Raw genomic sequence first — 15,000 nt, forward strand, 5'->3', positions numbered from 1 at the left:
TTTTATTCTTTGTACACTGTAAGCACAGTTTGGAACAGTATGGTTTACTGTATGGCCACCACTGTACATATAAATAAATAATAGATTATTATAATACCTTTCATTCAAAGTGAGCAGAAGTGAAAAGTAGTAATAGAATTAAACTTAGGGCTACACATCACACAAGCGACCATACGCCTGGGAGCATTACAAGAATATGAAGAATTGTAAGTATGAACTCAGAGAGCAAAAGCTGAAGAACATTGAAGATATTCAATTTTGGTATTCTCAACGGTGTTTTCCCTGTTCAACAATTCTCACGACGCTATGTTAAATGTGAACCAGCCTTAAGTTACAAAATAATGAAATAAAGTTTCAAAGTGACCCAAAGTGGTTTCCTTGCATTTAAGTATTTACAGTATTTGCAAGACAGTGAATTAAGTTTTCACGGTCAACTTCAATGTCTACTAATCACATCTGCATTCTTTGTGCTTTCAAAATTAATTTCGTCAACCAGGAACAAATAATTTTCAAGTGTTCTTATCCTCTGAGGAAAACCACTCTCACAGAACAGAATTGTTTTGTTGAAACAACAAAATTAAACCTTGTTTTTGCTCCTTGAATACACTCTAAGGTCGAATGTGACTTCCTGATCAATGCTAGTCATTGACCAAATGTTTCCGATAATTAAGTCAGACTTTGTATTCCTTTCTAATTCTTGACTCATGACTGATGCAAGCTGGTATAAAACAATAAATTAAGGTTCCACTTACTATGATAACAATATAAACGTTCTAACTTGGGCCTATCCTATAAAAAATTAAATAAATTCAATTAAGAATTTCCATGCACACTGAAACGTTTAACAATACATCATTTCACTGTCAATGTCGTGCAACAAAAAAATAAATTCGAAATCGTTCATTGAAAAAGGCCAAAAAATCGGAATATTGTAGGAAACAAATTTATAAATAGTTTTTGACATCTAAGAAAAAAGAAAAATTGATTTTTTTGGTCACAGGGGCTCTTTAAAAGAATTGAAAACATATTTACCCTCAACAACTATTAATTCCCGTTGATAGAAAGTCATGTTCCCAAACCTCCTCATTTCAGAATAAATGACAACACAAGAGACAACAGCAGAGCTTGGACTCCGCTACTTAATTGTCTTTTATTAATATATTAAATTCAAATAATTAACAGCTATTCACCGAAGTGGAGGTGGCTAGTGATGGATATTTACCGAGCCGCGAAGCGGCGAGGTAAACATCCACCACTAGCCACCGACGCCGAGGTGAATAGTTGTTTTAGTATTTACTCAAACAGTGAGATAATATAGCACAAAAAGATGATTTGAACTCATTATCCCTTCAACTATTACAATATTTTCGGGCGCAAATCCCGCGCGAGTTGCTCGGAGGTGAATATAGCAAAGTATATTGGGAGTTTGAGTAGCCAATCAGAGCGCGCTTTGAACGCTATCCACTGCTATAGTCTATAGAGTGTTTTCACTCGCGTGATCGGTAAACTTGTTTTTCCACCAAAACAAAGAAAAGATTTGCATGATAATAGAGCTCAATTCCCGGAGGATTAGTTGGGGACACCAACATGGCCGCGGTTCCTTTGTTCAGGGACACCAACATGGCCGCCGTGACGTCACGTGAAAACACTCTATACTAAATGTGATTATCATTCGATATATTTTTTCCTTCATTGGCCGATTGCCCACCACGTGATCTGCAAATAATTATCTTCAACTGATAAGTGTTTTGCTGCAAATGATATTTTAATTGAAACCACGCTCTTGTGTGAAAATGGCAGTTCGCTTTCCTGAGCTTTCAAAAAGTGATTTAATTATTGGGAATTGGGATAAACAAACTCAGTCATCGAATGATAAACCAATTATTGAACTCCGTTATCGCAAAATATTCTGATTTTGTCAGTGTCTTGCAGATCAATTATTTGCCTCAGCCTTCGGCTTCGGCAAATAACTGATCTTCTCACCACTGACAAATCACGATATTTTGCTCAACCCCGTCCAATAATTGTTATCATTGTTATTTCACCACTTTTATGATTGCTATTCAAGTGTTGCTCGAACAAACGTTCACTTGTTTTCTTATCTAGAAACCTCATTAATCCGACCACTTCATTATTACTAACAACGACCACTTTGGAGTCCCCAGTCATTATTTTCTTTACAAAATTAGCCCGTTAATAGGACGTTTTCTCTAGAGACACCAATAACGACCTCTGGTGGACGAACAAAAGAGGTTAATGAGAGATCTTTTGTTTTCGTCACCAACGTGGCGGCAATGACGTCACGTGAAAACCTCCTATACCACCACTTAATTGAAATGCTTGGTGAGGCTGCTGAATATCAGACACCATCTGAGAAACAGTAATGCATAATAATTTTATTAATTGCTTTTAGCAAAGGTGTTTGCGATTAGCATGTTTAACTGATAAACCGTATCTGTTATTAACAACTGGCAGGCTTCATACCGCTAGGACAACATGAAAACTCTAAAATTATTGGTTTTGTGCAAAGTGATTGACTTAACCGAAGGCGAAACCAATCGAAGGTTACATAGCCATTTGAACTTTCTTATTTTGTAGTAGTACGTGTGAAGTTCTGTAAGCTACGACATTTTGAGATACTGCACTCTACTGTATTTCATTAGAAACCATCGCCTTTCAAGAAACGGTAAGATGTGTTTTATTTTTTTCTCGTTTCTCGGGTTTCGTTCATTTGCACGGAAAGTGCTGCCTTTGTAATTTCATCTGCAAATGGTTAGACTTTTAAGTCTTCTCGGATAAGGACTATAAATCGTAGGCCCCGTCTCACAAATGTCTTCTATGTTCATAAGTTCCCTGCGGGACGTTAAAGAACCCAAACACTATTCGAGAAGAGTAGGGGATAAAGTCCCCGGTGTTGTGGCTGTCCTGTTCTCTCCATGCAGCAGAAGTGGCCGGCTTGGCGGTGATGTCTCTAAAAAGGCTCGTGGTATATGAGGCCACCTAAGCAGAAACAGCCACAAGTCAAAAAGGGACTTTGCCGAGTGCTGGAACATGTAGATGTAGATGTACACATACAAAACCAAACGATCATTTTTTAAAAGTTTTTCTCGGGATGTTATATTCCGTCTTTTAGGATTTGGGGTGATTTTCCGTCATCCCGCCATCCCGTCATTCCCTCAGGTGAATTAGCTGAGGCTTGTTTGGTATCAAAATCTGTGCCTGGGAAGCTACACAATTTTCCTGCATTCAGGGAGCTGAGAAAAATACTTATGGAATATATAGGTCTCAAGCTTCTACAGCACAAGCCTATCTCCTAATTGGTGAGATAAAAATAACAGCAGATAAATTAAAATGTCGGTTTTTGAAAAATAAGGAAAATTTGAGCACCCAGAGAAAATCCTCGCCGCACATCGGAGAACCGACAAACTCGACTCCAGAATCCAATCCTGTGACAATTACCTGTCTCTACTTTGCCAATCCTTCTCCAAATCGGAAATAATGTGTTTTTTGCGTAAATGAGGCCTTATGTATTAGAGGTTCTTTTAGACTGAAAGGGTGAGGTCATAGATATAATATTGGATTAATTTCCGATCTATGTGGATATTAATGAAGGCGGGCGATTTAATATTATCTCATTACCATATAAAGATCACTTTTTGTTTGATTGGGGTGAGGTTGCTTAGCAAGGGACTTCAAGATATGCGTTTAATTAAGACAAGCGCGTTTAGAAATGCCCTCATCGTCAAAAACAAAACCTATATATATCGCATGGCACCAAGTGAAAGGATAGATTTTTACAATAATTATTTTTAAAAGTTAATCGCTACATAAGTCGGCAAACCTTAGTAACTTCTGAAAACACTCGCGACTCCTAAATTCACTCATCCCAACGCTTATGTTGCATAAGGGGCCGAAACACATGACAGAAACGAACGTGAACTTGGAGTGTTTAGCTCATTTGATCGGCACAGAAGAGTTCAGCTCACAAAAGTATATTCCGCTTTTTGTGATTAACGACATTTTTCAAGGTGGCCTCTGTGACTTCAAACGAAGATCTGTCTGATTGGTACGCATGGAGTCCTCGAAAGTTTTAACAAACATACGATTTTGCGGAATTATCTCTAGATGAGGAAATTACCGTACTAAAACTGATACTAGCTGAGCTACATCGAAAAGTTGTAATACTTCTTGCTGGACGACAAATATTTCATCGAAGTTTATAAATAGCAAAAAGATAGTTTTAGAGACGCTTAAATGATGTTTAGGAAAAAAACATTGTCAGCTGACGTGGGCGTGCTTTTCCCCTTGACAGAAAGGCAGACAGGTTATGATTACTTAGAATATACGTCAATTCTTCAAGAACAATCACAGTTTAGCCAACATATAGGTACCCTGATACTTAAAGAATCATCAATAAGTTAGGATTTACTGAAAAATCGACTTTCGTAAATCTATTTTTTTTCGAAGATAACTACCTACTTGCAAATGAAACTTTTGGCTGCATCCCACACAGAATTCGTTTGACAACTTTAATCTAATTTTCCGTTCCGGACTTGTGTAATAACACTATCGAGACGTGCAACTGTGAAAAATAAACCTTCTCGAATTTTTTTCGCTATTATTATCCTCGCCACCCACGTCGTCTCCCCTAACAACTCAGCCGGCAATTGCACTGATTTTGATATTTTCTTTTGTGACACTTCAGTAATAACGATTCAATGGGAGCTATTCGAAAGTACTGCCATGTAGACCCTGCGAGTAAGGTAAAGTTTTGAGACTTTAACTTCAGTTGCGACTCAGCGATAAATCATCAGCCACATGCTGGCCAGAATCACTCTTGGAAGTGCTGCCGGTATATGTTGTCGGTCAAATTCGGTCTCAAGTCGAATCCGTTTACCTAGGTTAACTTGGTGATCCACTCTACTTAGTTTAAAGCAGCCATCAACCCCACCAAAAAGGATTGAAAACACTTATACCTTCCCTCAAGCTCTGCCTTACGGACCTCAACACATCTTCTTAAGGTTTCGTATTATCTTATCGCGGTTTTTGTATTCATACACTTATCCAGTCAGTCTCATCATTACAACATAGTAAGGGTACAAAGAACTGTAATACGCACTTACCAATACTCGATCTCGAACCCTCCAGGGCCGGCCCAGTTGCTCAAACGATGGATAGCACTATGCACCGGATAAATCACTATCCAGTGGATAAGCAAAAGCAAAATCAACTGCGCTATCCAATGGATAGTGATTTATCCGGTGGATAGCGTTATCCACCTTTTCAACAACTGGGGCCAGATCTATAGTTCTATGTTTTTACCACTACACTACAGCGACGAACATGCTCAACTCAACACAGTTCTTTCCATTATTTATCTTCAGTGTATAATAAGTCAATTGGTATCCATGTGTGATGACCAAAACTAATCACCTAACCTGATTCTAATTTTTCTCTAAGCCAGCTTAATTTAGGCTCCAAAAAGGTTCCTTCAATTCATCTGAGCGCGTATTCAATGAGGATCACCAATTATTGTAGGTAAAAACGGATTTAACCTGAGACCAGATTTCACCGACAACATGTATACCTTATGCCCATTGTACAGGGGCTGCGAGTACGTTCGAAAGTGGGGAAGGGGAAGGGGGAAAGGGAAGGTTTTGGTATGGATCACGGAAGTGTGAGGGGAGGGGGCTGACCACCTCCCCCCCCTCCAGCCCCTCCCTCTCCGGGCCCCCTGACGTACCTGATATTTAGAGCGCGAATTTTTGTTGCATTTGTCCTTCAGTTGGTTCAGGTTAGGAAGGTAACTTGTACATACTAAAGCAAAGGACTTTGGACAGGTAATCTTACAACAAAATTCTCATGTTCTATTTTACTGCTATTTTATAGCTTCTTAGTAGGTATTAGTAGCTAGATCAGAGCTAAAAAAATTAATAAGCGCATACAGTATTAGTACGTAACAACTTCAATGGAACGAACACTCCAGCTGGATATCATACAGTAGAACTCAATCCAAATTATGATTTCAATGCAACGAATTTTTAAAACGGGTTTTTGGAAACACGTTTATTCTACTTTTAGCGTTTTCTCAGCCTTTTTTCTTCTCCGTCACTTCGACAAATGTTACAATTAAAAGCATACTGCAGCAAACTTCGGCGGTTAACTTTCAAACAACGGTAAGTGTTAAATCGTTTTTCAAACAATTATCAATAATGTGACCATTTTACTTTCATCTTGTATCTTTTACATTTTAAGTTTTCTCGTGTCACTTATCGTATATGAATCATACACTTTTAATAGTTGTCATCTTCCATGACTGTAGAAAATTCTTGACTAATTACTACGAATAAACGGGAATCTCGCTTGGTAATTAAATCTTCGTTCAACTTTTAAAGTTTACGGAAAGCGTTTCTGGCCTATGGTAAAATTTACTGAAACAGTTCGGGTTGATCATGAAAAGTATTCAGTTTGTTTTTGTTATTAATTCTTCGTCAAAAACCTGCAATATTGTCGCCGTAGATTTTTCATTTTGAGTAATTAAAAAAGATGAAATTGACTCCCAGTACAGAACTCTTTGAATGGATACCGTCCAACTAAAATACGTCTCAAAGAAGTAAATTGAAATAATTTCATCTATTTTTAGTTTCAAAGCCTCTGAAAATGGTTAAATGAAAGATGGAGGCAATATAATTTGTTTCCGATAACTTACCGCTACGTCACATTTAAATTAAGAATAAATCACGACTGCTTATATTGTCCCCCGACCTTTACAAAAGTGATGGATAGGATTGGTGGGGTGGGGGAAGGCTTTTTACTCTTAGACGATACCTTTTTTCGCCATTTGTTGATTTACAATTTTTTTCGGGGAGAGAACTATCTGCACGAATTTTTTTCAGAGAAAGGTCCTTGCTTGCCTTTGCTTTTTTCTTAGTATGATTTCTTTTATTCTCTCTCACCTCCATTACTTTTGTAATGATTCGTAATGGTTTGTTCCATAGGTATCATGTGTTTTATGACATGTATATTGAGCTTCCTCAGTAATTCGCAGTAAATATTAGCACCTTGTCGCACCCCGCTTAAAATTGTTATTAGTGCTTAATTTAGCACCTTGATTTTATTGGGTAGTAACTTTCAGAAAAACAGGAGTAATCTCGTGAACTTCAAAACATGAACCTTTCGACATAAACGTTAGAGGGCCTCTTTAACACCCAAGTCATTTAGTCACCGTCAAAAGTGATTTATCAAGTATGCTCTCAGATTACTTAACCGTAAGGACATCAAGTGCTATTATTTTAGGCTACCATTGTTAACAGCCGCGTATTGGATTTTCTTGAACTCTCTTTACCAGCAAGGCACGCACAAAGGAAAAACAAAAAGGTAAAATGTTTTACATCGATAGTTTTATCAACGGTTGTCTCAGTTCAAGATGTTCAATCTCGTAAGACCTACTCTCGCCTCAGAAGGAAATATAATTCAGTTTCTCAGAAAGTTTTGTGTCTAGTCTCTCCAGTGTGCGATCCTCAGGTAACCTCTGTAAGTTAGCAAATTAGTAATTTAAATTTCATACAAATATTTGTAGCTTCACTCAGATGGCCTAGCATGCAGTCACTTCTGGGCTAAAAAGAAAAAAAGAAAGCCTGAGCATTGACGGTGAAGTTTTCTAAGTAATCTCCAAAATAGGGAAAATAAGACGCCAACTGGGCCTTTATACGGGTGCGGCTTTCATACATTTATACGAACACTTTCACGTCCAAGGTAAGCCGCGGCCAAGATAAGCACAGCCCAAACCCCCTAGGCCAGGATAAGCCACGGCTCAGCGGAGCAGTTGAGCTAGCTGCGGCTTGAGAAAGCCGTGAACTTCGATTTTTTACCATTTAAACGGTGTGTTCGCGTCTTATATGTAAGCCGCGGCTTATTTTCTCACGTATAAACGGCCCTAATAAGTTTTTATCATGCCAGTCATCCTTTGGGCCAATTCACGTTCGATAAAACCGATAGTGAATAAGGCGGAGTCTTCTTTTCGCCTGCGACTAAATTTTTTGTTAAAGGAGGTACCTGCCTCCTAATTGTTTTTGTTAATCAGTGCAAATGTGACTCAGTGATGCACAACTGTTCGGAAGCCGGAGGATCTCTCATCAGTGTTTCAGTTTCGAACTTTTATTTTTCAGAGAAACATTCAGATGTGCCTTATAACTCGATACTTCACTTCCATTTATTTTCTTAACGGTCAAACTGCATGAAAACTCGTAAGACTTCAATTTTATACACAAAATTTATAATTCGAATATTCTCTAAAAACGAGATTCTATATTTAACGTTTTGAATTATATAAAATCTGCCTATAGTTCTAAACATACTAATATCCTGTATATTGCCCGCTCACTGGAATTTTGTGAATAAGACTTAGTCATGGCTACAATAATACAAAAGTTAAGACGACGCGAGATGCCGTGGTGTCAGTGGATATATACTAACTAATTAAGCTGATCCAAAGAGATAAGAACTTCTTTTAAGGACGGTGCCTACTATTGTCATTGCGCATACGTTTTGCGCATCTTGAGATACTCGGATTTCCTATCGGTGATGCTTACTAATACAGGGATATTTTTGCGCGGTTTAAAACTATCCGGAGAAAGTAGATCTTAGTAAGTACTCTTGTTATTCAAAAAGAAAATTGGGGGTAACCATGCATATTTCAGAGATAATTAAGTTTCAATTTGAGAAAGAACGCCATACATTGCTTTGCATTTTAAAGCTTTTTACAAATATTATTCATGAATTATCTTTGAAAAATGCGAGGTTACCCTTAATTTTCTTTTTGGATTTTAATAACACTTGTTAAGATCTACATTCCTGCATAATCACACACCGGGGCAAAAATTTTGTTCATTAGTAGGCACCGTCCTTAAAAGGCGGGGCCAAATGAAGAAATCGATATCGAATCTGTTCAAAAGAAGCGAAGCACATTGACGAAACGACAAGCATCCTGACTGGACTGCTTCGTTTTTTTTTTAGACAACGCTTCTATACACGCAGTTCAATGTCTTGGTAAACCTCCTCCCTCGTATTAACTGTAACAGGAAAAAAACACACAACAATAAAAATCAACAAGGATATTAAGCCACAAACCGCACCACTCTTCTTCGCAACTAAAATTCATTGATATAAATTATTCAGTCATATTAAATTATTGTGAGGCTACTGCTGTGTTGAAAAGATCTTGATGAGAAATGGTCATTCAAGACTCCCATGCTCAGCCATTTAGAAAAGGTCTTCTTTATTGTTTATTTTTTTAGGCGACGAATTGGCGACGAATAGAAATGGAGCGGAATGTAAACTTTATGGCAACTATGTACATTTCGGCGGTGACACTCTGTCTAATAAACATCATTCAGTTTAAAAATGCTGCATTTTTCCCTTAAAAGGTAACAATTTACCATTTAGCGATTAAGCAGAGCAGAAAAACCGCGGTAGGAGGTTGCTTTTATGAACATGCTTGCAACCTGCACCGATGGCATTCAGCCCTCACATCTACGGGACATTCATTTCATTTTAGTTTTAAGTTCCTTCCCTGTTCACTGTTAAACGGATCACGAACCAAAGTTTCTGAAGTAAGTTAAATATAAAAAAGACCATGTAATATGAAAGAATGTACGTTTCTAGGCAATTTTTACCACCTCATAACCATCTATTCATGGCCAATCTGTTACGTAACTTTTTGTGAAAGTTACTCTCGCGATAGTAATTTCATATGATTGAAGGCCTATTTAATACATTTCTGGCCTACGATGTTCCACCATTTGTGCTAGGAACAGTTTACTCTCGCTAGTTATGGAGGATTTAAAGGGTTTCAACACTTAAAAGACTCTTTTAGATCGAATGACGCTACAACACTGTCACGTAACAGCAATGTAATGGTACCATATAAAACACCGATTATTTCCAAACAAGATGAGAAAATACAAAATTTTCATTAATTAAGGATATTGAAGGAAGAGATTATTTGTTTCTGGGTGATTATAATTTACTCTAGGCCTCACACCTGTAGACATTCATTTCATATTAGTTTTAAGTTCCCCCCCCTCCCCCCCCCCCCCCCCCGTTCACTGTTAAACGGATCACAAACCAAGACGGGCATTACAAAAGTTTCTGAAGCAAGTCAAATGTAAAAAGGACCATGTAATATGAAAGACTGTACGTTTCTAGGCAAATTTCACCACCTCATAACCATCATCTATTCATGGCTAATCTGTTACGTAACTTCAAATCATATTTTTTGTGAAAGTTACTCTCGCAGTGGCAATTTCATGCGATCCAAAAATTAATGCGTTTCTGGTCTACGATGTTCCACCCTTTGTGCTAGGAACAGTTAACTCTCGCTAGTTAACTCAAATCGCCTTTTTGTAATTTCAAGCTTTAAGAACTTAACAGACTCCTCTTACCTCTACAGAAGCTGTTAAGAAAGTCGCTTTAAAAAATATGCAGCTGCCAGCACGAAATCTACTGAAATCGAGGATATCTTCTAAACGCTCCGTTGGAAACCAACATTAATGACAAAGTGACGACAATGAAATACCCAGCTGGTTACAGTTTCCAAGCTGTAGAGTCGTGTATATATATGCAAATTTCAAGATTGTAAATTATTAGAATGAAGAATTGAGGCTAATAAACTAAGAAAATTAGTAATCTGCTATTACTTTGCGGTAGTTATTCCATTTTGCATTCATATGTCCCTATTCCAGGGCCGAACTAGTCTACTTTGCAAACACCAGGATAAAAAAATTGTTGAAAGCAATGGAAAGAGAATTAGTAGTTTATTTACCGTATAAAACAGATACAGTTGGTAGATTAAGAAAGTAACCCAAACAGTGGTGATAAACATTGTATTCCAACGCATTTTTTATATAGAACTTGACGTTTCGTATGCTAGTCAACATACATTTTCAAACGATCTGCAGCAGTACGTGTCTAGACATAATGAGGAATAATAGCTAAAACAGCAACAACTTCTCACTACTAATATTGACATTAAGGGAAGGCTTTAGCTCTTGAATGAACAAGACTAGCATACGAAACGTCAAGTTCTATATAAAAAATGCGTTGGAATACAATGTTTATCACCGCTGTTTGTGTTATTTTCTTAATCAAGCTACGATGGCCTAAGAACAAGAGTACAAGAGTTTATACGATACTGTTGGTAGAGTCCATTTTATGGCATGGGTGGGGGGGGGGGGGGGGGAGGGAGGGGGGGAGGGAGGGTACGCACCCTTTGCACCCTCCCCCTATATTCGCCCCTGTAGCGTTACGCCAGAAAAAGGCAAGTCTTTAGTGGTTACACTTTATACCTTCTCATTTAAAAGCGTAAAAGGCGTGACTCCCCAAAGGAGCTAATGAAGCATGACACCTAGTCTGGCCTCAAGATGCATTAATCCTAAGCCAAATAACAAACCTTTTTTCTGCGAAAAACAGGTGGACCACTAAAATGATCCGGTAATCAAGAGTAGAAATGGAACTAAGAAGAACATTGAGCCCTGAAGAAGGTATCGAGACAGATTCGAAAGAGCCACGTACTACACTCTGGAGTCTTCTAAAAGATTTTTGTGACTACACTTCTGCTCATGGATTTGGAAGAATAAAGGCATCTAAACACTGGTCTCTAACAGTATTCTGGAGCCTGCTGTTTATTGGGGCAATGACAATCATGACTGCACAAGTGCACATTTTGTATAAAAAATACAAGTCCAGACCGTTGACTACATTAATTGAAGTAGAAACATCAACGGTGAGTGTTGCATTAGGCTCATTTCAACTTCAACTTATATTATCTTCGTTCTTCAGAGAAAGTCCAACCGTGACGTGTCAACTCTTATGAAAATATCTTACCCCATATGGAAGCTTAAGCTAGTTATCATCACAGAAATTCGTACTTAGACGTTCAAAAGGAGGTCACGAGACTACCAACTTGTGAAGCAGGACTTGGTATTTTCCATTCATCGTCAAGTGAATTACCAGAATAACTATAAATTTGGTGAGAAAGCATTATTAAAAGTGTAGGCTCGAGAGTCAAAATAAGGAAAATAAGTTGTCCTAAATTATAATTTAAGTATCTACCCCATATGAACCATGTGAGCGTTAGCCCTACTGATGGAAATGGACCCACACAAGGACAGAGAACAACTCTGACCAGGGAGGAAATTGAACTCACGACCTTCGGGTTAGATCACCGCTGCTCTCCCGGCTGAGCTGCAAGGTCAGACGGGAGCAGCCCGTGGGAACTGACGATGACGGTTAAAGTCACGGCAATGAACATGTGCAAGTACTAGTACAAGGAAGGATTACGTTTTTGCAAACGTTTCCATCAGTAGGGCTAACGCTCACATGGTTCATATGGGGTAGATACTTAGCACTTCACATTACGCTCTAATCAGTTAAGTCTGTTCAAATAAGAGTGCTACACGGCCAACGTTTGCAAAAACGTAATCCTTCCTAAAGTATGATTTAGGTTGTTGAATTCGTAGGTTTCAGGAACTCATTCCTCGCGGGGCTGAAACTTTACGAACACTCTGCGGATTAAAATAAAAGAGACTATCACCTTAAGGACGTTCGCGCCCATTGCTACTGCGCATCTTTTTGCACATGTCACGCACACGTCATGCATCGTAGACCACGCAAGTAAACACGATGCTAAAGGCGCAAAATTTTTCCACTAGAAGGGAACATGAAAGTATGTGGCATCATGGGATAGCTGTGGACCCAGGTCTTCTCGGAAATGTCACGCAATGGCGTGACAGCGCGAATAGACAATCGCTTTGAGAACTTCGCAGCGATTTTACTCTCTTGAATGCCCGGTAACCCCCATTTTTCTTTCCGTAGATCACTTCCTTTCTTGATTTTGTCCATTTTAATAAAAAACAATCTGTACGTGAGAAGTTACAAATATTTGGCCTTTTATGGTCTCGTGCGACCGAAGTTTTCTTTCTTAGACTAATATGTATCGTTTTTCAAGGTCTATTTCACCTCAGAAAAAGACATCAGCTGCAAAGGTTAATTTAGTTATATTAGTTATGTTGAACTGAGTACGTTTACCTGATCTAAATTTCACTAATGTAGCTTTTTTATCGCTGACAGTTGTAAGCTAAGATCGTCTTAAAGTAACGCAATCTTCTAAAAATGCACCTCATGATCTCGAAAACGAGCACGGTGACCCCCCATTTTTTTTGCCTTTTTGGCAAAAGTAGATCATTACCTTTCTGCGTGGCAAGTTTAAAAAAAATCTGTACGTGGGTACGTTTTGGGCGCGAACGTCCTTAACTGTGGAAGATGAAATGTTAATTGCATTTAAAAGCTGTAATATATGATAAGTGCTGAGACTAATCGAATGACCGCACGCGAAACCAAGACGATTTTTGGTACAATGCCTGTGTACTTTCATGTAAGGAAACGTGATTTGTCTCCGTATCTTACGTAAGTCACAACAATAAGGCGGTATCGCAGTGATATGTGTACCCCCATTATATGTGTATCCCCGCACACATATCACTAGAGCGGTGTGGTCTTAAGCTGAGGGCGTGTATAAAATTGTCTAAAATTCACTTTTTACACCCGTTCTTTTTATCACAGAGCCTTCCATTTCCAAAAGTAACCTTCTGCAACTTCAATCCAATCAGAAACGAAGCTCTTCATGCATTAATAGAAAGTGGTGAAATGCAATATTTCACGCAGTTATTGCACCATGGTGAGCCGTGTTATTTTGTTGTCTTAAATAACCAAATAATTACTCTGAAAAGCATACTACACTCTGAAGCAGGCTAGCGAACAATCATTTGCGTTTTCAATCTGTAAACTGAAACCAGGATATGTATGTTGATTATTCAAAACGACTCAGGCATCATTCACACGGCCATAGCAGGCTAAGGGGTCGTTTTAGCGGCGCAATTTCTGTTGGGGAGTCGTTACAAAAGCCATCACTAAAGGATCCGAATAGATACTCATATCCATACTATTTTAAAAGTAAACGCAAATACTGAATACAAGCATACGAGAAGAGCAGAAATCACTTTTTTGGGTAAATAACAAACACGTTTCATTAGGTGCTATGGAATGCACTTTATTTGCAATTTGCATTATCTGCATTAGAGTCTTCAACTCCAGATAGATACTCTTTGGACCTCTCCCTGTGCTAATTCACACAATTTGTTGCCCCTGATTTGTGCCCTCTCTCAGTGCTAGAGTTCTAGATATTAAAGACATATTTGCATGTCCGTTTTCGCTGGGAGGATAATTTGTGATAATGGCGGGGGAGCAAAAAAAACGGGGGAGGTTCAGGTCGGGGGGGGGGGGGGGAGAGGTTCGTTTTTTTTAATCCGTCGCTTCTATAGCGCCGTTCACTACCGCACTCCGTTTTTGGTTCAAATGCTCGGGGTTTTGCCCGTGGATAGGGGGGGGAGGGGGAATTTGAAGTTTCGAGTTGATCAGCGCATTATAAACTTCAGAAGTTTTGTTCATCAAAGATAGAAGAAAGATACAACACGCCATTTAATAAAATGGCTGGATACAGTTTTCCGGGATACCCGCTGAAGTTTTTAAAAAAGCTTTGAAAAGATCTGTTGAGGATTTTCTGAGACCGCCCGCAAACAATGTTTAACGGGTTTTCCCCGTAATCAACGGTGAGTGCCATGAAACACTTCAATCATTTGGTGAACAAATACGGGAGAATCGTTTGACTGCAAAGAAGGAAAGTTGGTTCTTGGGAGCTTTGAATAAAGTCGGTAGGTGTCTTGCCCGGGGGGTACTCGATGTATCCCTGGTTGGGGAGGTGCGGCGCGGCCCCTCATACCCTGACCCTGTTTAAGACAAATATCGCTAATTTTCCTACCCATTTTAAGACAGAATTCCAATTTTTGATACCCTGTTTAAGACATTTAACCCAGTTTAAGACAAAAATTGATAAATCGATACCCTGATTAAGACAAAAAATGCTAAATTCGATACCCTGTTCAA

General features: G+C 38.6%; 2 protein-coding genes across 7 annotated transcripts in view; both read left to right on the forward strand.

The window, feature by feature from the left end:
- LOC137992105 (amiloride-sensitive sodium channel subunit alpha-like) overlaps positions 1–314 on the forward strand; it is a 48,148-nt gene extending 47,834 nt beyond the window's left edge. For both annotated transcript variants that reach the window (XM_068837219.1, XM_068837220.1), the window contains one exon: positions 1–314. This exon is cut by the window's left edge and continues 2,934 nt beyond it. The gene's annotated coding sequence lies outside the window, so the exon portion shown is untranslated.
- Positions 315–4,661: 4,347 nt separating this feature from the next.
- The window catches only part of LOC137992108 (amiloride-sensitive sodium channel subunit alpha-like), a 23,712-nt gene continuing 13,373 nt past the window's right edge, over positions 4,662–15,000 (forward strand). The window contains exons 1-3 of one of the 5 annotated variants that reach the window (XM_068837227.1): positions 4,662–4,763; positions 11,470–11,782; positions 13,621–13,735. In XM_068837227.1, coding sequence (XP_068693328.1) covers positions 11,507–11,782; positions 13,621–13,735 — 391 coding nt within the window. In that variant the 5' untranslated portion in view covers positions 4,662–4,763; positions 11,470–11,506. Of the gene's footprint in view, positions 4,764–7,162; positions 7,378–7,408; positions 7,525–9,299; positions 9,426–9,516; positions 9,612–11,469; positions 11,783–13,620; positions 13,736–15,000 lie in introns of those variants that run through there. The other 4 variants (XM_068837225.1, XM_068837230.1, XM_068837229.1 and 1 more) reach the window with 4 other exon arrangements.

The sequence above is a fragment of the Montipora foliosa genome, chromosome 2 (assembly GCF_036669935.1).
Source record: "Montipora foliosa isolate CH-2021 chromosome 2, ASM3666993v2, whole genome shotgun sequence".
Taxonomy (NCBI): Eukaryota; Metazoa; Cnidaria; class Anthozoa; order Scleractinia; family Acroporidae; genus Montipora; species Montipora foliosa.